The following is a 26,974-nucleotide window of genomic DNA, read 5'->3' on the forward strand; positions in this document are numbered from 1 at the left end:
TTCTAGAGACTTTTTCCCAACCAGGTGGAAATTTTAAAGGGACGTGTCCCAAATTAATAAAGAAATCTTTAGATGGTTATTTTTAAATGGAGTAAATAAAACGGAAATTAATGGGATTAAATCAAGGGTATGATACAGCACTACCTGAGGTTGGATGGGCCAAAGGGATCCCTTGCTGTCCCCAACATTACAGGGCCCCAGACAAGTCCACTGTTTACCTCAGTGTTTTATTTATTTGTTTATATTTATGTATTTATATATTTAAAATGCTGGAAGAAAATTACACTCAGATACCTGACCAACATTTACTTGGGGCAACAGGCCAATAAAGTTAAAAGATTGAGAAAAGGGCTTGAAACCCTTGGCTCAACCCCCCACTGGGGATCCCAGAGCGTTTTATACAAAATAGATATAATGGTCAGGAGAAAAAGAAAGGCTTCTAGGACTCCTTGTAAGACCTACACTTGTTGATTGGGTCCTAATGGAAACTAAAGTTAAAAGAATAAAAGTTGATAGAATTGAGATGAAAATTTATAAAAATGTACCCATTTTAAGTGGGCTTTATATAAGATGGTTACATCTCTTTTGCTTAATTATATTGTGGAATAGACATGTTTCACGGGCGAATGCTTCCCCTGCTTGGTATTATAAGGCAGGGCATATGAATTTGCCCCTCAGGAAATATTAATTAAACATGCTAAAGCAAACCAGTAGCATTACCTGAGCCCATACAGTATAAAGTAAAACTGAGAAAGAGGGCCTTTGTTGAATGCCTTATGCAAGCTTTTGAAGGCGTAATAAATTAAGCCCTGAAATCCTAGAACACAGAACTCCTGAATTGCAGTTTAGTTGGAAATCTTCTCACTGATATAAAAAAGAAAATTAAAGAAAATATAGTTGGGCAAATTAATCTTTTAATATCATTTAGGTGACAGACCCATTCTTTGTGGAATTAAAAGCAACATCTTTGTCTTGCAAATCTCTATAAATCAGAAATGTAAATACAGCCCACAGTGATCTGAGACTGAACCTAATTAGCTCAGTCAGGTTTCAGAACCTGAAACCAACGAGGAGAAAAAGGAAAAAAGTGGCCTTTTTAAACTCAAACCACTGGAAAGGCTCCCTCAGCCAAAATCTAATTCATAGCCTCCTTAAGGGTTTATCAAGGACAAATACAAATATTAAAAGTCTTTTCCACAAATAGTAAAGCCTTTGTCATCTGAGCAAAGAAATTTAACTTACTCCAACTGTTATAAATAACTAGTAAATTTGCATTGTAGTACATGAATCATAATTAACTTTTTAAGGTGAAGCTATGAGATCTCTAAACTTGTCTGTTTATGTGTCTGTGTAGACATCATATGTATGAAATATCTCTATCTCTGGGAAATATTATCAAAATTAAATTTATAAAGAGCTCTATTTAATTGACTTAAAAGTAAGTGCTGGGCTTCCCTGGTGGCGCAGTGGTTGGGGGTCCACCTGCCGATGCAGGGGGCACGGGTTTGTGCCCCAGTCCGGGAAGATCCCACATGCCGCGGAGTGGCTGGGCCCTTGAGCCAAGGCCACTGAGCCTGCGCGTCCGGAGCCTGTGCTCTGCAACAGGAGAGGCCACAACAGTGAGAGGCCCGCATACCGCAAAAAAAAAAAAAAAAAAAAGAATCGGGTTCAGGGACTTCCCTGGCAGTCCAGTGGTTAAGACTGCACTCCCAGTGCAGCGGGTATGGGTTTGATCCCTAGTTGGGGAATTAAGATCCTGCATGCTGCAAGGCATGGCCAAAAAAAAGAAACAAGGGCTCAGATAAGTCCTTTATCTTGCTTGAAATTACAGAATTCCCATGGAGAAGAGCTGGAACTGTATTACAAATAGATGGGGGGAGATGCTTTAGAAGCTAAAATGTGATGCTTCTATTAGTTACTATAAAAAAAACTGCCTTCTAGGGAACATATGTATAATTGATTCACTTTGTTGTAAAGCAGAAACACACCATTGTAAAGCAATTATACTCCAATAAAGATGTTAAAAAAAAAAAACGGTTAAAAACTGCCTTCTCTTTTCAGATTTCTTCACTACCGCAACCAAGGAAGGATATGATATGAGGCGAGTGGACATAACTCCTTTAGAGCAAAGGAAATTAACGTTTGATACCCATGCATTGGTTCAGGACTTGGAAACTCATGGTGAGAAACATGGGTCCCTTTTGAAAGGAGAATATCAACAGTACTCATAACAGATTACCTAATCAAGACATCACCATTATGAACAATTAAGATTCACTGTTTAGGTTGCTTCCATGTCCTGGCTATTGTAAACAGAGCTGCAGTGAACATTGTGGTATATGACTCTTTGAATTATGGTTTTCTCAGGGTATATGCCCAGTAGTGGGATTGCTGGGTTGTATGGTAGTTCTGTTTTTAGTTTTTTAAGGAACCTCCATACTGTTCTCCATAGTGGCTGTATCAATTTACACTCCCACCAACAGTGCAAGAGGGTTCCCTTTTCTCCACACCCTCTCCAGCATTTGTTTCTAGATTTTTTGATGATGGGCATTCTGACCAGTGTGAGATGATATCTCATTGTAGTTTTGATTTGCATTTCTCTAATGATTAATGATGTTGAGCATTCTTTCATGTGTTTGGTGGCAATCTGTATATCTTCTTTGGAGATGTCTGTTTAGGTCTTCTGCCCATTTTTGGATTGGGTTGTTTGTTTTTTTGATTTTGAGCTGCATGAATGGATAAAGATGTGGCACATATATACAATGGAATATTACTCAACCATAAAAATAAACGAAATTGAGTTATTTGTAGTGAGATGGATGGACCTAGAGTCTGTCATACAGAGTGAAGTAAGTCAGAAAGAGAAAAACAAATACCATATGCTAACACATATATATGGAATCTTAAAAAAAAATGGTCATGAAGAACCTAGGGGCAAGACGGGATAAAGACGCAGACCTACTAGAGAATGGACTTGAGGACATGGGGAAGGGGAAGGGGAAGCTGGGGCAAAGTGAGAGAGTGGCATGGACGTATATACACTACCAAATGTAAAACCGATAGCTAGTGGGAAGCAGCCGCATAGCACAAGGAGATCAGCTCTGTGCTTTGTGACCACCTAGAGGGCTGGGATAGGGAGGGTGGGAGGGAGGGAGGTGCAAGAGGGAAGAGATATGGGGATGTATGTATAACTGATTCACTTTGTTATAAAGCAGAAACTAACACACCATTTTAAAGCAATTATACTCCAATAAAAATGTTTTTAAAAGTCTCACTATTTAAATATGAGCCATCCATAAAATAGAATATTTTAGTCATGAAAATGGTATAGCTTGAAGAATATTTACTGATGTGAGAAATGCTCAAGATACATGTGCAGAATGATTCCAATTACGTAAAAAAACAACTGTAGTTTCTAGGCTGATACTAAAGTTTATGTGGATGTACAAGCACAATGTTTAAGAATAGAAAAAAAGAAAATCAAAGAACAGTCACAAAAAATTACCAGATGTCAAAACAGTTATTTAAGGTATGTGAAACTATAGGAATAGAGTTGATTTAATGGAATAGAATGACATTCAGAAACTTATGTCTTAGAAAGCAATAAAGAAGGCATTACAAATTAGGGAAAGGAAGGACTGTTTAATAAATGAGCTATGATAAATGACTAGCCATTAGAAAACAATAGATTAGATTCCCTTACTGAAAAATGAATTCCAGATTGATTAAAAGCTAAATGTAAAAAAAGAAAGACTACAAAAATTTTATAATATAGAAATATTTTTTGACTTTTAGAGTAAGGAAGCAAGACATAAAACTCAAAAGCAATGAAAGTAAAAGTAAAGACTGACAGGTGTGACTACAGAAATATTTATTTAAATCTGTGTATCAAAGGATATGATCTGTAAGGTTAAAAATGTTAGCAACACATATGACAATGAGCCTATTGCTTTAATATACAAAGAATTCATATGAATCAGTAAGAAAAGTTAAGCAGTTTTATAGAAAAATGGACAAAGGCCATAAACAGCTCATAGAAAAATAAATTACCAATAAATATATGTAAAGATGCTTAATCAAGGAAATGCAAATTTTAAGTATAAATTAAAAATAATAATGCAATACCATTTTAATGCCAATTATACACTCAAAAGAGACTAGTAATACCCATGTTGATGTAAATGTGGGGAAATGGATCAGTGGAATTAAAATTGGAGAGTGCTTTTTAGAGAGCAATTTAGCATAATCTGTCGATTTTTAATTATAACCATTTTTTTAAAAGACTGCAGTTGACCCTTGAACAACATGGGTTGGGGCACCGACCACCTGTGTAGTCAAAAATCTGCATGTAACTTTATAGTGGCCCTCTGTATCCACAATTCCACATCCACAGCTTCAACCAACCACAGATTGTGTTACCGGTATGGTAGTATTTACTCTTGAGAAAAATCTGCATCTAAGTGGACCCACTCCATTCAAATCCGTGTGTTCAAGAGTCAACTGCATGAAAATTTAAATGATAGAAGTTATTCTAGCTGTCTATTTTGAGAAGGATGTGCACTTTTTAAAAAATATAAATACCTATTTGCCGCTTGTAGGATTTGACAAAGCACAAGCAGAAACAATTGTATCAGCAGTAACCATTTTATCAAATGTCAGCCTCGATACTATCTATAAGGAGATGGTCACTCAAGCTCAACAGGTAATGTTTTCATTTTTATCACTTCTGACAGTTTCATTAGACAATCTTTTTCATAACTGCATCTCTGTTTACCCACCCAGCTTCTAAACACACCTGAATCTTATTATTCTCTCTAAAGGAACCAAAAACAAAAAACGTGTAGCAAAGTCAGTATCCAGAGAGACTGAGGAGTTAGAATGATCATCACAAAATTATGGTAACACAGAGTAAAATTTTGTCAGATCTTTCATTGTGTAAGATAATTATATTATTTGAGTCATGGGATGGTGGTAGGTTGTTAGTGAAACAACTTTTTCCACATAGAAAGCCCACCACAGTAGAAGAGCTGACCACTTTACTGCAGTCATGTGTATGTTCTGGTTAATTTTCACAAAGTTGGAAACCTGGAAGGGACTTACATGGCTGGGAAGGAGTCCATAAATCACCCGGCTAAGATGCTTTAATCTGACCAGATACCTGGATCCTTAAACGCCAAGTAATACCATTTACTAAGAACTTAAGAAGTGAGAGGCAGTGCTGGGAACTGCTCATATATGATCTTATTTAATCTCTCTAACAACCTTGAAAAGTAGGTAGAATTATTCTGTTTTACCACTGAAGAAAGGATCAGAGAGGTTCAGTAATTTGCAAGAGTTGTCATTGTGGTGCTATGGACAAAAAGCAATAATTTTATATGAAGAATAGAATAAGCTATATGAACTTAACTGTAGAATAATTCATAATCTGTCAATCATGAATTAATTACTGTGTTTAAGAATCTGTTTTCTTTCTCTGGTTATATTTTTTTAATTTTAATTTTTTAAATTTAGGCTTTCTTCTTCAGATAAATATTTCACAGCAGAGCAATATTAGGATTTCTTTCTTACATAAAATTAGGAGCTCTTGTATAAAATGTAATTACTTTAAAGGTCATGAAAGAGTGAAATTTTTAAAAGATTTTTACTGTAATATCCAATTAATTATGTATTTAGAATTAAAAGCATTCAGCCCCTAGATTTAACTTAACTTTAAACTTGTATGTGTATTATTTTAGCTAAATTTATTCAGGATCATAACAGACCATTAAATCCACCAAAGAAAAAGCCACTCATTTAATCCCCCCAAACCTGAGCTATCCTGAAAGAGCTAATGGTACTCTTAAATCAGATTTTTAAGTTTCTCTGTAATATAATCAGTGAATTAAAACTGTTGTTTGAGGAATTTTTATGCTGCCAGGGCCATTTAATCTTAAAATGTAAGGTTGGATGTAGGAACACTACTACTGAACTTTTGGGTTTTTTATTACTGGTGTATGAAATCAAAATCCCATTCCATCCTTGAGCCATAGGCCATGAGGCAAACAAGCTTCATACTTGATCAATTCAGAAAGAGCCATGCTAAGTCAAGTGTGCTCAGTCTGAGAATTCAGTTATATTCTGAATTTGCTTATAGTCTGAATAACATTCATATTCTCTGGTGGCTCCACAGTAGTTACAATGATCACACTTTTAATAGATTTGACTGGATTATATTTTTCCACTTAAAGTTTTTGAAGATGGACATACGTGCTATCTTATAGGCTTTTTGAGTCCCAAACTATTTAAAGGTGGAAAGGGAGATAGAGTTTAGAGTCACAGTACAGTAATTCCTTATTCTCAAGTTCAGAGTCTATAAGAAGTATGTAGTTACATTTTCTACTCTTCTCTATGTAGTTCTGGTAATAAAATAACATTAAAGACTTAAACAAAAATAATATTATAGTTAATGTCTTAGAACTCCTTCATAATGATATTTGGCGGGAACAAGACCGACAACCCCTAGAGGCCACTTCTGTATGACTTCTGAGGTAATTCTCATGAATATATCAAGCAGAACTGCATAAAAGAAAATGAACCTCCTCCCCAATAATATAGATGAGGGTTAGGGAAGGCATTAGAGTCAGGGATGTCTATTGTACACAGTAAAAAATACTTTTTAATTTTATGATAGGAAGAATATTTAAAGCAAAACTCCCTCCACATCAGAACACTGGAGTCACACTGTCCTGCTTCAGCCATTAGACACCTGTCTCATCACATTCATCGAATGCTAACTGTGCACCAAGTATTACTGTAAGCATTTTACATGCATTATATCATTTAATCCTCAAAACAACTCTATAAGGTATAGGTAGTTATTATTCCCATTTCAGCAAAGAGGAGATCAAAGAAGCTAAATAACGTGCCCAAAGGGTCATAGTAAATGGCAGCGTTTGGATTCAAACCCAGGCAGCCTGACTCCAGAACTCACATTATTAACCTCCAGTCGATGTGGCTGTGCCATCTGAGAGCTGTTTTTGGAGAAGATATGTGCATTCCAGACCCTTTGAAGACTGAGTCATTCCATAGCCATGCATCTGGAACTACTGTAGCCTCTGTTTTCTAGACGTCAAGGCAGTTTTGAAATAGCCTTTCTCACCCATATTGTGGTCAGTGGAGGACTGTAACGCCAACAATGCACTCCTAGCCACAAACTATGACAAAATGGGAGTTCCACTAGTCATTCTGTTCTTGTTTGGGTTTTTCTGTTTTGTTTATAAACCCTGTTATAGAGGGTCTTTTTCAAGGTTACACCTTCATCTACTTTTTCTTTTGATTAAAAAGGGATAAAAGATGAGTCGGCAAGCTACATGATTTTGAGAAGTTTAGTAGTGAAAGTTATATTTGCCTTGTAAGACTGCTTTAAATCATTTCTACAAAAATGTCCCTCCCTAGCAAAGTAAAAGTTTTTAAGTCTATCAGATAGGGCTTCCCTGCTGGTGCAGTGGTTAAGAATCCACCTGCCAATGCATGGGACCAGGTTCAATCCCTAGTCTGGGAAGATCCCACATGCCACAGAGCAACTAAGCCCGTGCACCACAGCTACTGAGCCTGTGCTCTAGAGCCCACTAACTCCTGAAACCCGCTCACCACGACTCCTGAAGCCTACGCACCTAGAGCCCGTGCTCCACAACAAGAGAAGCCACTGCAATGAGAAGCCCGTGCACCACAACAAAGAGTAGCCCCCGCTCACTGCAACTAGAGAAAGCCCACACACAGCAATGAAGACCCAACACAGCCAAAAATAAATAAATAAAATAAATTTTAAAAAAAGAAGAAAGAACTTGTGTGGTGACGGAGGTGTTAACTAAAAACTTAAAAGAAAAACCATCTATCAGGGGCCACCTTCTCTTTCACAAATTCTTTGTAGTGCCAAACATAGGAAAGATACTCAGGAATTTAAACCAAACTATGTTATACTGACAATTATTTAAACCATACTTCTATTTTATTACCTGACTTCTAAGTTTTATTCAGTATCCTAGAAATTGCTGATGGTAGATCTTTCAAAATCAACTTCCCTGGCAGTCCAGTGGCTAAGACTCTGTGCTTCCGCTGCCTGGGGTGCAGGTTCGATCCCTGGTCAGGAACCAAGATCCCACATGTCGTGCAGCAAAAAATAAAAATTAAAAAAAAAAAACAATGAAAGATAAAAACTTTCCCATGTAGATATTTTAAAAATAAATAAACAGGGCTTCCCTGGTGGCACAGTGGTTGTTAAGAGTCCACCTGCCAAGGCAGGGGACACAGGTTCGAGCCCTGGTCTGGGAAGATCCCACATGCCGCAGAGCACCTAAGCCCGTGTGCCACAACTACTGAGCCTGTGCTCTGGAGCCTGTGAGCCACAACTGCTGAGCCCACATGCTGCAACTACTGAAGCCCACACGCCTGCAGCCCGTGCTCCGCAACAAGAGAAGCCACCACAATGAGAAGCCCACATGCCACAATTAAGAGTAGCCCCAGCTTGATGCAACTAGAGAAAGCCTGTGCACAGCAACGAAGACCCAACGCAGCCAAAAATAAATAAATAAATAAATAAAATTTGAAATAAATAAACAAAAAGAGTATTTGCTGAGGAACTCTTGGAGGTTAAGTAGATACATAGGTTTCATATGTTTTGTTTTGTTTTTTACTTTAGCCAAGCAACATTATACCTTGTAGCAAGACAATAATTTTTTTAAAGTTTCCTGAACAATTCCATGCAAGGGGATGGCATCACTCGGTTATTTTAATTTTGCATTTTAGGAAATAACAGTACAACAGTTAATGGCTCATTTGGACTCCATCAGGAAAGACATGGTCATCCTAGAGAAAAGTGAATTTGCAAATCTGCGAGCAGAGAACCAGGTGATATGAGTCTCAATTTATTAATAAAATAACTGATTTCATAAGTATCCTACTTGGTGAAGAATAGGATCCCAAAACAGTTTCATGTGGTTATTAAATAATTATTAGCAAGTTTTTAGATAAAAGTATACATGTTTAACCATACCTAATCTATGTATACATCATAGTTTCTTGCATACTGAAGAACAACAGTTGTATCTTATACAGGTCACATAAAAGAGGAAATCTTTGAGCTACATATATTTTATTAAATCTTTGAGCTACATATATTTTATTTTATTTTATTCTGTAGTTCAGAATAATGTTCTCAGAACTGACAGTAATGTGGCATTTTCCATTTTTTTGGTTCTGTAATAATTATTTTGTCACTTAAGAGAAAAATGTTTCTGTAATTCAGTCAGAACTTTGTTGTTACCCACTAGCTTAAAATATTTTAAAATTTATAATATCAATCTTGGGCTTCCCTGGTGGTGCAGTGGTTGAGAGTCCGCCTGCCGATGCAGGGGACATGGGTTCGTGCCCTGGTCTGGGAAGATCCCACATGCCGCGGAGCGGCTAGGCCCATGAGCCATGGCCGCTGAGCCTGCGTGTCCGGAGCCTGTGCTCCGCAACGGGAGAGGCCACAATAGTGAGAGGCCCGCAAAAAAAAAAAAAAAAAAAAGAATATCAATCGTTTTTTTTTTTAAGTAGAATACAGTAGGTCCCCCCTTATCTGCATTTTCGCTTTCCACAGTTTTAGTTACTTGTGGTCAACTGCAGTCTGAAAATATTAAGTGGAAAATTCCAGAAATAAATAATTCATATGTTTATGTCACACTGTTCTGAGTAGCATGATGAAATGTTTCACCATCCCACTCTATTCCCCCCAGGACATGAATCATCTCTTTGTCCAGTGTATCCACACTGTATATGCTACCTACCCATTAGTATAAGAAAAAACATAGTACGTATAGTGTTCAGTACTATTCGAGGTTTCATCCACTTGGGTTCTTGGAACATATCCCCAGTGGATCAGGGGGGACTACTATATTGAAACATAAATACATTGTCTAATGTTATGTTCATAATTATTTTCTGAATACGGTGAACTATTAGTTCTTTTTTTGTCTTTATTCTTAATCAGATAATGTATCAGAAATCCACAGAATGTCCAATTTTTGCTTATGCAGGGTTTCAGATTTTTTTAAATAAATCAGAATATGGACTTTTGGTTTAACACCAATTGTGTGTGATCTTTCTTTATACCTAGAAAATGAAAATTGAATTAGAACAAGTTAAGCAACAACTGATAGTAAGTGAAACTTTTTTCCACACTTCAGAATAGTTCATTAATTTCAGAACAAATACTCATTACAAGATCACTTTAATATTTTTATTTTCTTTAAAGAATGAAACCAGTCGAATCAGAGCAGATAATAAACTGGACATCAACCTAGAAAGGAGCAGAGTAACAGATATGGTAATGTGCTTTTAAATGTACTTTTTTGTGCTTACTTCTTTTTAATTCCTTTTAGTCTTCCTTTTTTTAACCTCTTGATAAACCATATCGTTTAGTTTACAGATCAAGAAAAGAAACTTATGGAGGCAACCACAGAATTTACCAAAAATGTAAGCTGCTATGTAAAAGTTTCTCTTCTGTATAGCTCTCATGCCTTATGTAACTGCCTTTATGTATATCATTTTATAAGTTTGGACTTCAACAAGCTAGCCCTATAGAGTCCATGATTTCCTCATAGCTATTATACTTAACCAGTACTTTGGGGGAAGCTGCTACCAGGTGGTTGGTAGTACCTGAGCTGTGACTTCTGAGTCAGAATCAAGCTTTCCAGGTAGCATACTTTAACTAAATTATTTTTATATGGAAGAGAACTATTTTTTTAAAAAGACAAGGATTCACAATTAATATTTCAATGAATGCCTAGGTTCAGTCAAATAAAAAAATTTTAGTTAGATACTGTTTTACTTACCTTTTTTGTCTATTAATTTATTTAATCCTCATATCAGCCTCTGTGTGAGGTAGGCACTCTATTCCCATTCTACCAATTTGGAAAGTGAGGCAGAAGGAAGTTAAGGTCACACAACTAAAAAGTGGTAGAGCCAGATGTCAACCTGGATTCTAAACTCCATACTCGTAACTACTGTTTACCTCTCAGTAATCCTAAATTGTAATCATTATTCAATCTCTGTGGCTGAGTAAAACCTAGCTTTCTTACTCAGCCTAGTCCTTTTCTTAAAAGTTAAAAGTCACTCGGTCTACAGTCTAACATAAGAGACATCACTCTTGATTATAATTCAGTAGACGCAAAGGTCCCATTTGCCGTTCTAAGCAGCCTATATTCCCTTCTCTAACTTCTTGGCCAGATAAAGGAGATAAACAAGGAAATAACAAATTCTCTCCCAGCTAATTTCTGAGCTCTAAATATCTTATTTCTCTTTCTACCCCTTAGTCCCTATGCATATAGCATTCACTATTACCCAACAAGCATTTCTGCCATTCAGTGTTACCCAACAAGCATTTCTGCCATCTCCTTTAATACTGGTGCCAGTTCATATTATAAACCCAGTTGGTTTTTCCTTTTGCAAAATATATTTAAAGTTTTACTATGATATCCTAAGGACTTTATACACATAAGGTGATAGTTCTGTGACTAACATTTTTGCTTCTTAGTTTATCCTCATATATTTAGGTCTCAAATACAGGCATACCTCAGAGGTATTGCAGGTCCATTTCCAGACAACAGCAATAAAGCAAATACTGAAATAAAGTGAGTCACACAAATTTTTTGGTTTCCCAGTGCATATAAAAGTTATGTTTACAATATACTGTAGTTTATTAAGTGTGCAGTAGCACTATGTCTAAATAAACAATATCCATACCTTAATTTAAAAATAAGAACTGCTACAAAGATGCTAACCATCTTCTGAGCTGTCAGTGTGTGGTAATCTTTTGCAATAGTAACATCAGAGGTCACTGATCACAGATCACCATAATAAATATAGTAATAATGAAAAAGTTTGGAAGTATTGCAAGAATCACCAAAATGTGACACATGAAGTGAGCAAATGCTCATGGAAAAGTGGCACTGATACACTTGTTTGACTCAGGGTTGCCACAAAGCTTCAATTTGTTTAAAAAAAACATGCAGCATCTTCAAAGCACAATAAAATGAGGTATGCCTGTATCTTCCTGTGAGGTTTTTAGTAGAATGTGCCCAGAATGTGATAATCCTAAGAAATAGTCTCCAAATATCAAAGTAGAAGGAATACTTTTTGTCAATTTGTAATATTCATGTAGTGTTATTTTTTCTTTTTAATATCACTGTGCTTTTTTACTGTGTTTCCCCACTTAAAACTTTTGTTACACAAAATTAGCCCATAAGTGAGGATTTCTAAGTAAACATTTTTCTCCATGATACACAGGGACAAAATTTAATTGTCTTATTCTTAATTACTACAGGATACCAAAACCAGAGGTATTATTTCAGAGACCGGTAACAAAATTGACACTGAAATTGCTTCTTTAAAAACCCTAATGGAGTCTAACAAGCTTGAGACAATTCGTTACCTTGCAGGTAAGGCTGTGTTTCTCAGAGAAAGGAATTAATGTCATTTGATTTTCGGACTTATTAGCTCCTACCTCCCAAGGTAGCCATGGGGCACAGAAGAAAAAATGGAGGAGCTGTAACAGATCTCCTTTATTGTTTGGTTCCCTGGAGTACTTGGAAAATGTAAGTTTAATAGGCAATAAATTTAGGATATAAGTTTAATGGGAAACTCTGCATCCTCCTAATAGGAAAAAGCATATGGATGTCAAAGATAAACATAAACACAAGTACAAAATGATGCAACGATACACTGGGTATTTTTAGATAAAGATCACCAAAATAGATATTGATATAGACCATTATTGATATAGACCACAGCAAACAAAGGGGCAAAAACTACCTCCTATCTTGAATCCAACTGACAGAGCAGGGATACTACCCAAAATTAGATTATTTGTCACATACTGAGTTCCTCAAGTACCATGTGACCTGACCAATTTACAGAGCCTCAAGGAGTTAGAAATAATGCCCTAGTCGAGTAGTACATTTTTCTTTGTATAAAAAAGTAATATATTTTCATCCTAAATTGTTCATATAATTCGAAAGCAATAAAGTAAAAGTGAAAGCCTTCTCCCTCCCCATATGTATTTACTATTAGTAGTATATATCTTTCTAGGCTTTTCCTTCTATTATGTGAACATTGCAGATTTTTTTTTTTTTGCGGTATGCAGGCCTCTCACTGTTGTGGCCTCTCCTGTTGCGGAGCACAGGCTCCGGATGCGCAGGCTCAGCGGCCATAGCTCACAGGTCCAGCCGCTCCATGGCATGTGGGATTTTCCTGGACCAGGGCACAGACCCGTGTCCCCTGCATCGGCAGGCGGACTCTCAACCACTGCACCACCAGGGAAGCCCATATTTTTAAAATAGTAATTAGATGATACTGTACAGAGTACAACTTCTAAAAATTTAACCAAATGTCTTGATTATCTTTCCACATGAATACATATAGACTTTTTTTCCCCTAGAAAACATACTATTCCATTGTATGAAAATACCATAATTTATTTATCCAAACCTCTATTAACAGACATTCTGCTCCCAACTGTTTTTATTAAAAACAATATTGCGGGCTTCCCTGTTGGTGCCAGTGGTTAAGAATCCACCTGCCAATGCGGGGGACACGGGTTTGAGCCCTGGTCCAGGAAGATCCCACATGCCGCGGAGCAATGAAGCCCGTGCGCCATAACTACTGATCCTGCACTCCAGAACCCGTGCTACAACTACTGAAGCCCGTTTGCCTAGAGCCCGTGCTCCACAACAAGAGAAGCCCCTGCTGGCCACAACTAGAGGAAGCCCACGTGCAGCAACGAAGACCCAATGCAGCCAAAAATAAATAAAATAAATAAATTTATTTAAAAAACGTATTGGACCGAATAGCCATATATATGTGTGAGTAAATACACACACACACCTTTATGCCCTCATGCTAGTATTTCTATATAATAAATTGCTTATGCACATCTAAAAATTGGGGTCAAAAAGATAGGCACATTTAAAAATTTTATGTTATTGAATTGTCCAAAATAAAATTGCTGCTTTATACCATCAGTGATTTTCTGGGTAGGCACTAATTATGTTGAAGCGGCAGCAGGAGGAGAGACGGAGCCCCTAGCCCTCAGCTGATGCACAGCCCGACTTCCCCTTCCTCTCTTCAGCTTGAATGACTTAGCTTCTAAGATCCATTTGAAGAAAGGGTTCTAAGACTAAAACAAGTTTTGAAAACCCCTATTCTAGCAAAGTCTCTGGAACCAGAGATCTTCTGTCCAATAGGAATGCTAATGGGAAATGCCAAATCAGCGCAGTTTGCAGTGTTTATTGCCACTTTCAAAATAGACCTCAAAGCACCCCAGGTTAGGAAGAGCTTTGTATTCCACTCAGCTTCTTCTAGTGTATTTACCTAAGGAGTTATCTTCCTTTCCTTTTTTTCACTGAGGATTTACAACTAACTGTTCTGAAGGCACCACCCTTTTTTTTTTTTTTTTTTTGCGTTATGCGGGCCTCTCACTGTTGTGGCCTCTCCCGTTGCGGAGCACAGGCTCCGGACGCGCAAGCCTAGCGGCCATGGCTCACGGGCTTAGTTGCTCCGCGGCATGTGGGATCTTCCCAGACCAGGGCACGAACCCGTGTTTCCTGCATCGGCAGGCGGATTCTCAACCACTGCGCCACCAGGGAAGCCCACCACCCTTTATTTTTAAGAGTAACAGCAACTACCTTGGAGACAGGTAACACATAGTGTTGAGTCCTGCTTCCACCACTTGCTAGCAGTAAAACTTCGGGCTTGTTGCCTCATCTGTATGATGGGAATAGTATCACCAACCTCATAGGGTTTTGATTATGGATAAATAAGGTGATACATGAAATTCTTTAGCACACTATCTGGAACATGGTAAGTAGTAGCAGGATCAAATGAGAGAATGTATAATTGACCAGTGGCAACAAGACAGGAAACTGTTTAAGTGTTATTCTTTCTCCTCAATTGTCCAGCTTCCCCAGGTGTCTCAGAGAGACCTAATCCCATTTCTTAAAATTAAGGAAATGATCTTGTCATTAATCAAGTTTCAGTAAGTAGTGTGATCAAATGGGATAATGTATAATTAGATTTACACATTAAAAATAGGATAGCCTTAACTATGAAAGGCTGTTTGTTTCTCATGTCTTTTTTTTTAATTGTTTGGCTGTGTGTGGGCTTTCTCAGTTGCGGCGAGTGGGGGCTACTCATCGTTGCAGTGCGCAGGCTCCTCATTGCAGTAGCTTGTCTTGTTGCAGAGCACGGGCTCTAGGTGCACGGGCTCAGTAGTTGTGGCACGGGGGCTCTAGAGCACGGGCTCAGTAGTTGTGGCACGGGGGCTCTAGAGCACAGGCTCAGTAGTTGTGGCTCATGGGCTTAGTTGCTCCACGGCATGTGGGATCTTGCCGGACCAGGGCTCAAACCCGTGTCCCCTGCATTGGCAGGCAGATTCTTAACCACTGTGCCACTAGGGAAGTACCTCTTGTATCTTTAATCATAGAAATTTGCTCTTCATCTCAGAGTCTCTATTTTAAAATCATGGCTGTTTAAACAGACTAGAATCTAGGGAGTCCCTAAAAGCCTCACCCAAATTCACCTTCTTAAGGAGAACAGAAAGGTTTTCTATCCAGAATGATGTAACATAGAGAGCCGGTGGTATATTAACTGTTGAAAAAGCCTGGTGCAGGCCTTCCCTGGTGGCACAGTGGTTAAGAATCCACCTGCCAATGCGGGAGACACAGGTTCTAGCCCTGGTCCGGGAAGATACCACATGCCACGGAGCAACTAAGCCCGCGAGCCACAACTACTGAGCCCACGTGCCACAACTAGTGAAGCCTGTGCTCCTAGAGCCCATGCTCTGCAATGAGAAGCCACCACAGTGAGAATCCCATGCACCACAACAAAGAGTAGCCCCCCGCTTGCCACAACCAGAGAAAGCCCACAGGCAGCAATGAAGACCCAATACAGCCAAACACAAATAAATTAATAAATAAATTAATTTAAAAAAATAAAAAGCCTGATGTTTTCTCTGCCTTTTCTTCTACCTCATTGAGTGTTTTTAAAGGGTTTCCATTAAAATTTCTTTTTTTTTTTTTTTTTTTTTTTTTTTTTTTTTTTTTTTTTTTTTTTGTGGTACGCGGGCCTCTCACTGTTGTGTCCTTTCCCATTGCGGAGCACAGCCTCCGGACGTGCAGGCCCAGTGGCCATGGCTCACGGGCCCAGCCGCTCCGCGGCATGTGGGATCTTCCTGGACTGGGGCACGAACCTGTGTTCCCTGCATCGGCAGGCGGACTCTCAACTACTGAGCCACCAGGGAAGCCCTAAAATTTCATTTTTTATTTATAAATTTTTAATAATTATGAAATCATTTTTTCTTTTTTCCATTATTTTTTTTTTAATAATTGCTTCACCATACTGTGTTAGTTTCTGTTGCACAACAAAGTGAATCAGCCATATGCATACACATGTCCCCATATCCCCTCCCTCTTGAGCCTTCCTTCCATCCTCCCTATCCCACCCCTCTAGGTCATCACAAAGCACCAAGCCAATCTCCCTGTACTATGCTGCTGCTTCCCACCAGCCAACTATTTTACATTCAGTAGTGTATATATGTCGATGCTACTCACTTCGTCCCAGCTTTGCCCTCCCATCCCATGTCCTCAAATCCATTCTCTATGCCTACCTCTTTATTCCTGCCCTGCAACTAGGTTCATCAGTACCATTTTTTATTAAGATTCCATATATATGCGTTAGCATAACGGTATTTGTTTTTCTCTTGCTGACTTACTTCACTCTGTATGACAGACTCTAGGTCCATCCACCTCACTACAAATAACTCAGTTTCATTTCTTTTTATGGCTGAGTAATATTCCATTGTATATATGTGCCACATCATCTTTATCCATTCATCTGTTGATGGGCATTTAGGTTGGTTCCATGTCCTGGCTATTGTAATTAGTGCTGCAGTGAACTTTGTGGTGCTTGTCTCTTTTTGAATTATTGTCTCCTCAGGGTGTATGCCCAGTAGTGGGATTGCTGGGTCGTATGGTAGTTCTATTTTTAGTTTTCTAAGGAAACTCCATACTGTTTTCCGTAGTGGTTGTATCAATTTACATTCCCACCAACAGTGTAGGAGGGTTCCCTTTTCACCACACCCTTTCCAGCATTAATTTTTTCTAACTTTTTTGATACTGGCCATTCTGACTGGCATGAGGTGATATACCTCACTGTAGTTTTAATTTTCATTTCTCTAATAATTAGTGATGTTGAGCATCTTTTCATGTGCCTCTTGGCCATCTGTACTGTCTTGATTACTGTAGCTTTGTGAATAGTTTGAAGTCAGGGAGCCTGATTCCTCCAACTCTGTTTTTCTTTCTCAAGATAGCTTTGGCTATTCGGGGTCTTTTGTGTTTCCATACAAATTGTAAGATTTTTTTGTTCTAATTTTGTTAAGAATGTCATTGGTAGTTTGATAGGGATTGTACTGAATCTGTAGATTGCTTTGGGTAGTATAGTCATTTTCACAATATAGATTCTTCCAATCAGAGAACATGGTATATTTCCCCATCTGTTTATGTCATCTTTAATTTCTTTCATCAGCGTTTTATAGTTTTTTCAGTATAAGTTTTTCACCCCCTTAGGCAGATTTATTCCTAGGCATTTTATTCTTTTTGTTGCAATGGTAAATGGGAGTGTTTCCTTAATTTCTCTTTCTGATTTTTTGTTGTTGGTGTATAGGAATGCCAGAGATGTCTGTGCATTTTGTATTCTGCGACCTTACCAAATTCATGGATAAGTTCTAGTAGTTTTCTGGTGGCATCTTTAGGATTTTCTATGTATAGTATCATGTCATTGGCAAATAGTGACAGTTTTACTTCTTCTTTTCCAATTTATATTCCTTTTATTTCTTTTTCTTCTCTGATTGCTGTGGCTAGGACTTCCAAAACTGCGTTGAATAAGAGTGGCGAGAGTGGACATCCTTGTCTTGTTCCTGATCTTAGAGGAAATGCTTTCAGTTTTTCAGCATTGAATATGATGCTTGCTGTGGGTTTGTCATATATGGCCTTTATTATGTTGAGGTAGGTTCCCTCTATGCCCATTTTCTGGAGAGTTTTTATCATAAATGGGTGTTGAGGGCTTCCCTGGTGGCGCAGTGGTTGAGAGTCCGCCTGCCGATGCAGGGGACACGGGTTCGCGCCCCGGTCCGGGAAGATCCCACGTGCTGCGAAGCGGCTGGGCCCGTGAGCCGTGGCCGCTGAGCCTGCGCGTCCGGAGCCTGTGCTCCGCAACGGGAGAGGCCGCAACAGTGAGAGGGCCACGTAACGCAAAAAAAAAAAAAAAAAAAACCACAAAAAAAATGGGTGTTGAATTTTGTCAAAAGCTTTTTCTGCATCTATTGAGATGCTCATATGGTTTTCATTCCTTAATTTGTTAATGTGGTATATATCACATTGATTGATTTGCGTATATTGAAGAATCCTTGCATCCCCAGGATAAATCTCACTTGATCATGGTGTATGATCCTTTTAATGTGCTGTTGGATTCTGTTTGCTAGTATTTTGTTCAGGATTTTTGCATGTATGTTCAACAGTGATATTGGTCTGCAATTTTCTTTTTTTGTGATATCTTTTTCTAGTTTTGGTATCAGGGTAATGGTGGTTTCATAGAATGAATTTGGGAGTGTTTCTCCCTCTGCAGCTTTTTGGAAGAGTTTGAGAAGGATTGGTTTTAGCTCTTCTCTAAATGTTTGATAGAATTCGCCTGAGAAGCTATCTGGTCCTGGACTTCTTTTTGTTGGAAGATTTTTAATTATGGTATCAATTTCATTACTTGTGATACGTCTGTTTATATTTTCTAATTCTTCCTGGTTCAGTCTTGTAAAATTGTACCTTTCCAAGACTTTGTCCATTTCTTCATGGTTGTCCATTTTATTGGCATATTGTTGTTTGTCTCTTATAATCCTTTGTATTTCTGCAGTATCCGTTGTGATTTCTCCTTTTTCATTTCTAATTTTATTGATTTGCATCCTTTCCCTCTTTATCTTGATGAGTCTGGCTAAGAGTTTATCAATTTTGTTTATCTTCTCAAAGAACCAGCTTTTAGTTTTATTGATCCTTGCTATTGTTTTCTTCATTTCTATTTCATTTATTTCTGCTTTGATCTTTATGATTTCTTTCCTTCTAATGAATTTGGATTTTCTTTGTTCATCTTTCTCTAGTTGTTTTAAGTTTAGGGTTAGATTGTTTGAGATTTTTCTTGTTTCTTGACGTGAGATTGAATTGCTGTAAACGTCCCTCTTAGAACTGCTTTTGCTGTGTCCCATAGGTTTTGGGTCATCATGTTTTCGTTGTCATTTGTTTCTGTGTATTTTTTTATTTCTTCTTTGATTTCTTCAGTGATCTCTTGGTTATTTAGTAGTGCACAGTTTAGCCTCCATGTATTTGTGTTTTTCACAGTTTTTTTTCCTCTAATTGATTTCCAATCTCACAGCACTGTGGTCAGAAAAGATGCTTGATATGATTTCAGTTTTCTTAAATTTTCTGAGGCTTGATTTGCAACCCAAGTTGTGATCTATTCTGGAGAATGTTCCATGTGAACCTGAGGAGAAAGTGTATTCTGCCACTTTGGGGTGGAATGTTCTGTAAATATCAATTAGATCTATCTAGTCTATTGTGTCATTTAAAGCTTGCATTTCTTTATTTTCTGTTTGGATTATCTGTCCTTTGGTGTAAGTGGGGTGTTAAAGTACCCTACTGTTACTGTTGATTTCTCCTTTCTTGGTTGTTAGCATTTGCCTTATGTATTGAGGTACTCCTATGTTGGGTGCATAAAGATTTATAATTGTTATATCTTCTTCTTGGACTGATCCTTTGATCATTATGTAGTGTCCCTCCTTATCTCTTGTAACAGTCTTTATTTTAAAGTCTGTTTTATCTAAGTATTGGTACTCCAGCTTTCTTTTGATTTCCTTTTGCATGGACTATCTTTTTCCACCCCTTCACTTTCAGTCTGTATGTGTTCCTAGATCTGAAGTGGGTCTCCTGTAGAGAGCATATATATATATGGGTCCTGTTTTTGTATCCATTCAGCCAGTCTGTGTCTTTTGATTGGAGCATTTAATCCATTTACATTCAAGGTTATTATTGATATGTATGTTCCTATTACCATTTTCTTAATTGTTTGGGGTTTGTTTCTGTGGGTCTTTTTCTCCTCTTGTGTTTCCCACTTAGAGAAGTTTCTTTAGCATCTGGTGTTACTGAATTCTCTTAGCTTTTGTTTGTCTGAAAAGCTTTTGACTTCTCCATCGAATCTGAATGAGATCCTTGCTGGGTACAGTAATTTTTATTTTGGTACACGGACCTCTCACTGTTGTGGCCTCTCCCATTGTGGAGCACAGGCTCCGGACGCACAGGCTCAGCGGCCATGGCTCACGGGCCCAGCTGCTCCGCGGCACGTGGGATCCTCCCGGACCAGGGCACAAACCCACGTCCCCTGCATCGGCAGGCAGATCCTCAACCACTGCGCCACCAGGGAAGCCCGGTACAGTAATCTTGGTTGTAGGTTTTTCTCTTTCATCACTTTTAAGTATATCCTGCCACTGCCTTCTGGCCTGCAGAGTTTCCACTGAAAAATCAGCTGATAACCTTATGGGGATTCCTTTGTATGTTATTTTTTGTTTTCCGTTGCTGCTTTTAATATTTTTCCTTTGAATTTATTTTTTGTTAGTTTGATTAATATGTGTCTTGGTGTGTTTTTCCTAGGGTTTATCCTGTATGGGACTCTCTGTGCTTCCTGGACTTGGATGACTATTTCCTTTCCCACATTAAGGAAGTTTTCCACTATAATCTCTTCACATTAATTTTCTCAGACCCTTTCTTTTTCTCTTCTTCTTCTGGGACCCCTGTAATTCAAATGTTGGTGCATTTAGTATTGTCCCAGAGATCTCTGAGATTGTCTTCAATTCTTTTCATTCTTTTTTCTTCATTCTGCTCCTCAGCAGTTATTTCCACCATTCTGTCTTCCAGCTCACTTATTTGTTCTTCTGCTTCCATTATTCTGTTATTGATTCCTTCTAGTGTATTTTTCATTTCAGTTATTGTGTTGTTCATCTCTGTTTGTTTGTTTTTTAGTTCTTCTAGATCTTTGTTAAACATTTCTTGTATTTTCTCAATCTGTGTGTCCATTCTGTTTCTGAGATTCTGGATCATCTTTACTCTGAATTCTTTTTCAGGTTGATTGCTTATTTACTCTTCGTTTATTTGGTCCTGTAGGTTTTTACCTTGCTCCTTCATCTGTGACATATTTTTTTGCCATCTCATTTTTTTTTTTTCTTTTATGAGTGGGATTGTGTTCCTGTTTTACTGGTTGTTTGGCCTGAGGCTTCCAACACGAGTTTGTAGGCTATTGGGTAGAGCTGAGGCTTGGTGCTGAGATGAGAAACTCTGTGAGACCTCACTCCGATTAATATTCCCTGAGGTCTGAGGTTCTCTGTTAGTCCAGTGGTTTGGACTCGGAGCTCCCACCACAGGAGCTTCCTCCTAACCCTGGGCTCACAAATCAAGATCCTGCAAGCTGCATGGGGTGGCAAAAAAAAAAGAACGATAACAAAGTAAAAATTAAAATTAGACTAGGAAACTAACAGATATGTTAGAAATAATGTAAAAATAAAAATATAGATGAATCAACAACCGGAAGGGACATCAGCACCACAATAGTAAAAAAGAGAAGGAGGGGAAAAAAAAAAAAAAAGATGGGAGCGTTGGCTGTGGAGAGTGGGACCTAAGCAAGGGTGAGGTTTGGGCGGTGGGCAGGGCCAATGCTCAGGACCCACAGGGCTGGAAAAGGCCCTGGGGGCTCTGGGGGTTGGGGCTTAGGCTAAAGGAACAGAAGGGACCCAGGTGTGCCCCCTACCCCTCGTATCAGAGGGCAGGGGACCTCACCTTGGAGCCCAGCAGGCTTCCTGGGCTCGAGTGGGCAGGGCAAGTGCCCTCCTCTCCTCTCCTGCTCCTCCAGTTTGGGGTCTGGGAGGGCCCCTCCTGCCTGCCACTCCTGATCTCCCCAGCCTCCCTCCTATGCCCCCAGTACCAATGCAGCTGGGTGGTGGGGGGAGGGGGAGCCTTGGAGGGCAGGGGACTAGCCTGGGAGCTCAGCAGGCATGAAATCATTTTGAAATGTACTGAAAAGGCAATTAAAATTTTCTTATGGATGATATGGATGTCTATTTTACTGGCTTAACTACGTAATTTTTTAGTACATATAAGAAAGGTGGTTTTTCACTTATAAATTATTTCTAAAATGAGAGTTTGTCGGGCTTCCCTGGTGGCGCAGTGGTTAAGAATCCACCTGCCGATGCAGGGGACACGGGTTCGTGCCCTGGTCCGGGAAGATCCCACATGCCGTGGAGCAAGTAAGCCCGTGAGCCATGGCCGCTAGGCCTGCGCGTCCGGAGCCTGTGCTCCGCAACAGGAGAGGCCACAGCAGTGAGAGGCCCGCATACCGCAAAAAAAAAAAAATAAAAATAAAATAAAATAAAATGAGAGTTTGTAATTATTTAAAGTAGTCATTATTAATAATGCTAATGTTAATAATGACTTTAAACACTTTATAGATTCTGACATAATCTACACTTTTAAATCCTTATTCTGGTTTAAAATACAGGAAGCTTTTAAGAAGAATTGGTATTAATCCAGCCGTAATGGATATCCTTTATCATTAACTTAATTTTATAGGAAATGGAAAACCTAAAATAGAAAATTGGTTGGACTGGGAATTCCTTGGTGGTCCAGTGGTTAAGACTCCATGCTTCCAATGCAGGAGGCATGGGTTTGATCCCTCTTTGGGAAACTAAGATCCCACATGCTGTGCAATGCAGGCAAAGAAAAAAAAAGAAAACTGGTTGGATTACCTGATTTTGCTTTCAATTTAAATTGAAGATGACATTATTCTCTTTGTCTCTGCAAGATAATCACAAATGCATGACCTACAACATGTTTTCTTCTTTTCACAGCCTCAGTGTTTACTTGCCTGGCAATAGCATTGGGATTTTATAGACTCTGGAAATAACAGTGAAACTACTATATTATGCTCTTACTCCTGCTGCTGTTGACTTCTTAGAACAAACACTGTGCCAGGATGGATTTACTCTGAACATTGAAAGTTGCAGTAGAAACTTAATACAAGATTATTTAAAGTACATATGGACTAAAGGAAATGTTTTAGAATGGGAAGGTATATTTTGTCTTTGTTTTTTATATGTCTTTATTTCATTATGTTGAAAAGATGCCATTCAAAACCTGATTGATTTGAGATAGACAGGCCTTTTGTCTTTATCCTTTTGATAGCTCATAGAAACTGAACCAGAGTTTTCTTGTTTGCTTGAACAACTGTAAATCATACAGGATTTCTCTGGTATGTGTTGCAGATTTTTTTAGTTATAAATAGGGAATCTAAAGTATAGAGCAGTCAAAAGACTGAACTTGTATGGTCCAGTGAGTGAGAATCAGAGGCTCTCCAACTAAGTTTTTTTCAAAGAGCTAACCAGCTGGGTTGTTTTCAAAACAAAACTTTCTGTAATTTGATTCAAAATATCTCAGAATCCTCTTGCCTAAGAAAATTCTTGGCACACTGTAGATAAATTTGTGTTGGATTAATAAATAAAGACCATGTAGGTTCTATTGTAATAAACTCTACAGTACATTTGCTCACTCAGTAAATAAGAATGCCTGGTATGGGCCAGACTACATGCTGGTACACATGTGCACAGAGCTGAACATGGCTTCCTTATCATGGAACTGACAATCTTAGTTGGAGAAGACAGACAGTAAACAGTAAAAGGTAAATTATTCATTTGTTACAATTTAAAATGTGCTAAAATACTGAGAGAGTATTTCTTTCCTCCATGTGAAGGAAGTTCCAATAGCATAACATTGTAATCACTCTTCCTTCAGCCACCCTGTGCTAGGTGATTAAGTAAGGTGAAAGGAGAAACAAGGCCCACGTAGCCCAGCCACTTCTCCCCATTCCTGTTTGGGACCAGCCTGTCTACAGAGAGCATTCATTCTGTTCTGCTCCTGTAGGATCAAGTTCACCTCTGCAGGGTGAGGCCTGCTCTAGTACAGTGATACTTGGGACAAGGTAAGTCTTTCCGATTCGGGGGTCAGTGTTAAGTTTACTGGACTGAAGATATTAACCACATTCTCCAGTATCAGTTTGATCAGTAAATAAATGTATTATTTAGGTCCTTATATCAGTTCATTTTTTTGAGTTTATTTTTGTATATGGGGTTAGAGAATGTTCTCATTTCATTCTTTTACATGTAGCTGTCCAGTTTTCCCAGCACCACTTATTGAAGAGATTGTCTTTTCTCCATGGTATATTCTTGCCTCCTTTGCCAAAGATTAATTGGCCGTAGGTGTGAGTTTCTCAGGTCTCTATTCTGTCCCATTGATCCAGATGTCTGTTTTTGTGCTAATACAACACTGTATTGGTTACTGTAGTTTTGTAGTATTGTCTGAAGTCTGGGAGGGTTATGTCTCTAGCTTTGTTCTTTTTCCTCAGAATTGCTTTGGCAATTCTGGGTTTTTTGTGGTTCCATATACATTTTAGGATTATTTGTTCTAGTTCTGTGAAAAATGTCATGGGTTGTGGTCAGAAAAGATGCTTGAAATAATTTCTATCCTCTGAAATTTATTGAGGCTTGTTTTGTGTCCTAGTATGTGGTCTATCCTAGAGAATGCCCCATGTGCACTTGCAAAGAATGTGTATACTGGTTTTTGAGGGTGTTATGTCCTGAAAATATCAATTAAGTCTAACTGTTCTATTGTGCCATTTAGGATCTCTGTTGCCTTATTGATTTTCTGTCTGGAAGATCTGTCCATTGATGACCGTGCAGTGTTAAAGTCTCCTACTCTTATCATATTCCTGTCAATTTCTCCCTTTATGTTTGGTAGCATTTGTTTTATGTATTTAGGTGCTCCTATATTGAATTCATATGTTAATGAGTGTACTACCCTCTTCTTGTATTGATTCTTTTATCATTATACAGTGTCCTTCTTTATCTTTCTTTATGGCCTTTGTTTTTTAAAGTTTGTCTTATATGAGTATTGCTACCCCCACTTGTCATTGCCATTTGCATGAAATATCTTTTTCCATACCCTGATTTTCAATCAATGTGTGTCCTTCACCCTAAAGTGGGTCTCCTGTAGGGCAGTATATTGTAGGTTCTTGTTTTATTATCCAATCTGCCATTCTGTGTCTTTTGATCAGAGCATTTAATGCATTGACATTTAAAGTAATTATTGATAAGTATATATTTATTGCCATTTTAAACCTTGTTTTCCAGTTGATTTTGTATTTCTTCTTTGTTCCTTTCTTCTTTTTGTGTTTCCTTTTGTGGTTTGTTAGTTTTCTTTTGTATTATGCCTGAGTACCTTTCTTTTGGGAATCTACTGTTTGTTTTTTTGATTTGTGGTTACCCTGGTTTTCAACTATGTTAAACTGGCACTGTATCTACTTGCTTTAGACCGGTAGTCAAATGAGCTCAAACACATTCTAAAAGATCTGCATTTCGTACTCCCCTTCCCTACATTTTGTGATTTTCATGTCCTATTTCACATCTTCATGTTTATCCTTTTCTGTTCGATCATTTTCACAGAACTTTTTGGATTGTTTTTTAACTGTACTGTCTTATTTAAATGATCTTCAATCCTTTTATATATTTACCTTTTCTGTTGTGATTTTCCCTTTCCTATAGATTATTGCTTCTTTTCAATTTAAAGAAGAGCTTTCAATATTTCTCCTAAGATAGGTTTAGTATTGCTGTTTACTCTTAGTTTTTGCTTGTCTGAGAAATTCTTTTTGTCTCCTATTCTAAATGATAATCTTGCTGGGTAGAATAGCCTAGGTTGCAGGTTTTTCCCTTTTAGGACTTTGGATATATCTTGCCATTTCCTCCTGGCCAGCAAAGTTTCTGTAGAGAAATCAGCTGATAGCCTTATGGGGGTTCCCTTATAACTGTTTTTCTCTTGCTCCTTCAGAATCTTCTCTTTAACTTTTACCATTTTAATTATGATACATCTTGGAGTAGATCTGTTTGAATTCATCTTGTTTGGGACCCTCTGTGCTTCCTGGACCTGGATATCTAATATCTTCTTTAGGTTTGGGAACTTTTCAGCCATAATTTATTTGAATACATTTTCAATCCCCTTTTCTCTTTCTTCTTCTTCTGGGAATCCTATTAGACGTAGTAGATTGGTGTGCTTTATATTATCCCATAGATAGTGTATGTTCTGTCTGCTGTTTTGACTGGGTGATCTCCATTATTCTCTCTTGCAGATCACTTATTTGTTCTTCTGTATTATTTACTTTGCTGTTTATTGCCTTTAGCTTTGGTTTTCATCTCGGCAATTGAGTTGTCTAATTTTGATTGGCTCCTCTTTACAGTTTCTAGTTCCTTGTACAGTGATCTACATTTCTATCAATAGCATTTAATTCCTTCAGCATTTTTATTACCTCCTTACCTCCTTTTTGAACTCAGGGTCTGGTAGACTGTAGACGTTTGTTTCACTGTTTGTCCTTTCAGGGGATTCCTCTTGTTCTTTTAATTGGGAGTAATTCCTTTGCTTCTTTTTTCTTATATTTCTCTGACTACGAATTTAGGAGAAGCAGGTATCTACTGTGGTCTGGAAGGGCTGTTTTTATGTGGGAGCATCCCAGTGTAGCCTGCTTTAGTCCAATATCTTTGGTGCAAGGGCTTTTTGGTATTGATGCTTTCCACATATTTCATGTGTGTGCTGGCCATTATCCCCTTGATAGGGGAGTGTGATTAGTGTCATGGTGACCAGAGCCCACACTGGATGTTGGGCAGGGCCTCCTCTTTGCTCTGTGGGTGTCACAGCCCTGTCAGGGGCAGGGTCTGCTCCCCAGTTGTAGTGCAAATCCCCAGATCTGGTTCTAAGCTGTGGTGTGAAGTAGGCGG

General features: G+C 38.3%; 2 protein-coding genes across 11 annotated transcripts in view; one reads left to right on the top strand and one right to left on the bottom strand.

Moving 5' to 3' along the window:
- Positions 1-23,682, top strand: part of CCDC90B (coiled-coil domain containing 90B) — a 49,221-nt gene extending 25,539 nt beyond the window's left edge. Inside the window, exons 2-9 of one of the 6 annotated variants that reach the window (XM_059070598.2) lie at positions 2,062-2,181; positions 4,599-4,702; positions 8,785-8,886; positions 10,136-10,177; positions 10,274-10,345; positions 10,441-10,494; positions 12,344-12,458; positions 23,006-23,682. In XM_059070598.2, the coding sequence (XP_058926581.1) occupies positions 2,062-2,181; positions 4,599-4,702; positions 8,785-8,886; positions 10,136-10,177; positions 10,274-10,345; positions 10,441-10,494; positions 12,344-12,458; positions 23,006-23,061 (665 nt within the window). In that variant the 3' untranslated portion in view covers positions 23,062-23,682. Of the gene's footprint in view, positions 1-2,061; positions 2,182-4,598; positions 4,703-8,784; positions 8,887-10,135; positions 10,178-10,273; positions 10,346-10,440; positions 10,495-12,343; positions 12,459-13,518; positions 13,856-17,933; positions 17,998-23,005 lie in introns of those variants that run through there. The other 5 variants (XM_067038397.1, XM_067038399.1, XM_067038401.1 and 2 more) reach the window with 5 other exon arrangements.
- ANKRD42 (ankyrin repeat domain 42) overlaps positions 896-26,974 on the bottom strand; it is an 86,552-nt gene continuing 60,473 nt past the window's right edge. For 2 of the 5 annotated variants that reach the window (XR_010841392.1, XR_010841390.1), the window contains exon 12: positions 10,270-10,318. Coding sequence is in view for 3 of the 5 variants with exons in the window: in XM_067038394.1 (XP_066894495.1) it covers positions 1,377-1,596 (220 nt within the window). In the remaining 2 variants the exon portion in view is untranslated. Of the gene's footprint in view, positions 1,597-8,882; positions 9,485-10,269; positions 10,319-12,529; positions 12,673-26,974 lie in introns of those variants that run through there. The other 3 variants (XM_067038394.1, XM_067038393.1, XM_067038395.1) reach the window with 3 other exon arrangements.

This window comes from Kogia breviceps, chromosome 7, assembly GCF_026419965.1.
Source record: "Kogia breviceps isolate mKogBre1 chromosome 7, mKogBre1 haplotype 1, whole genome shotgun sequence".
NCBI lineage: Eukaryota > Metazoa > Chordata > Mammalia > Artiodactyla > Physeteridae > Kogia > Kogia breviceps.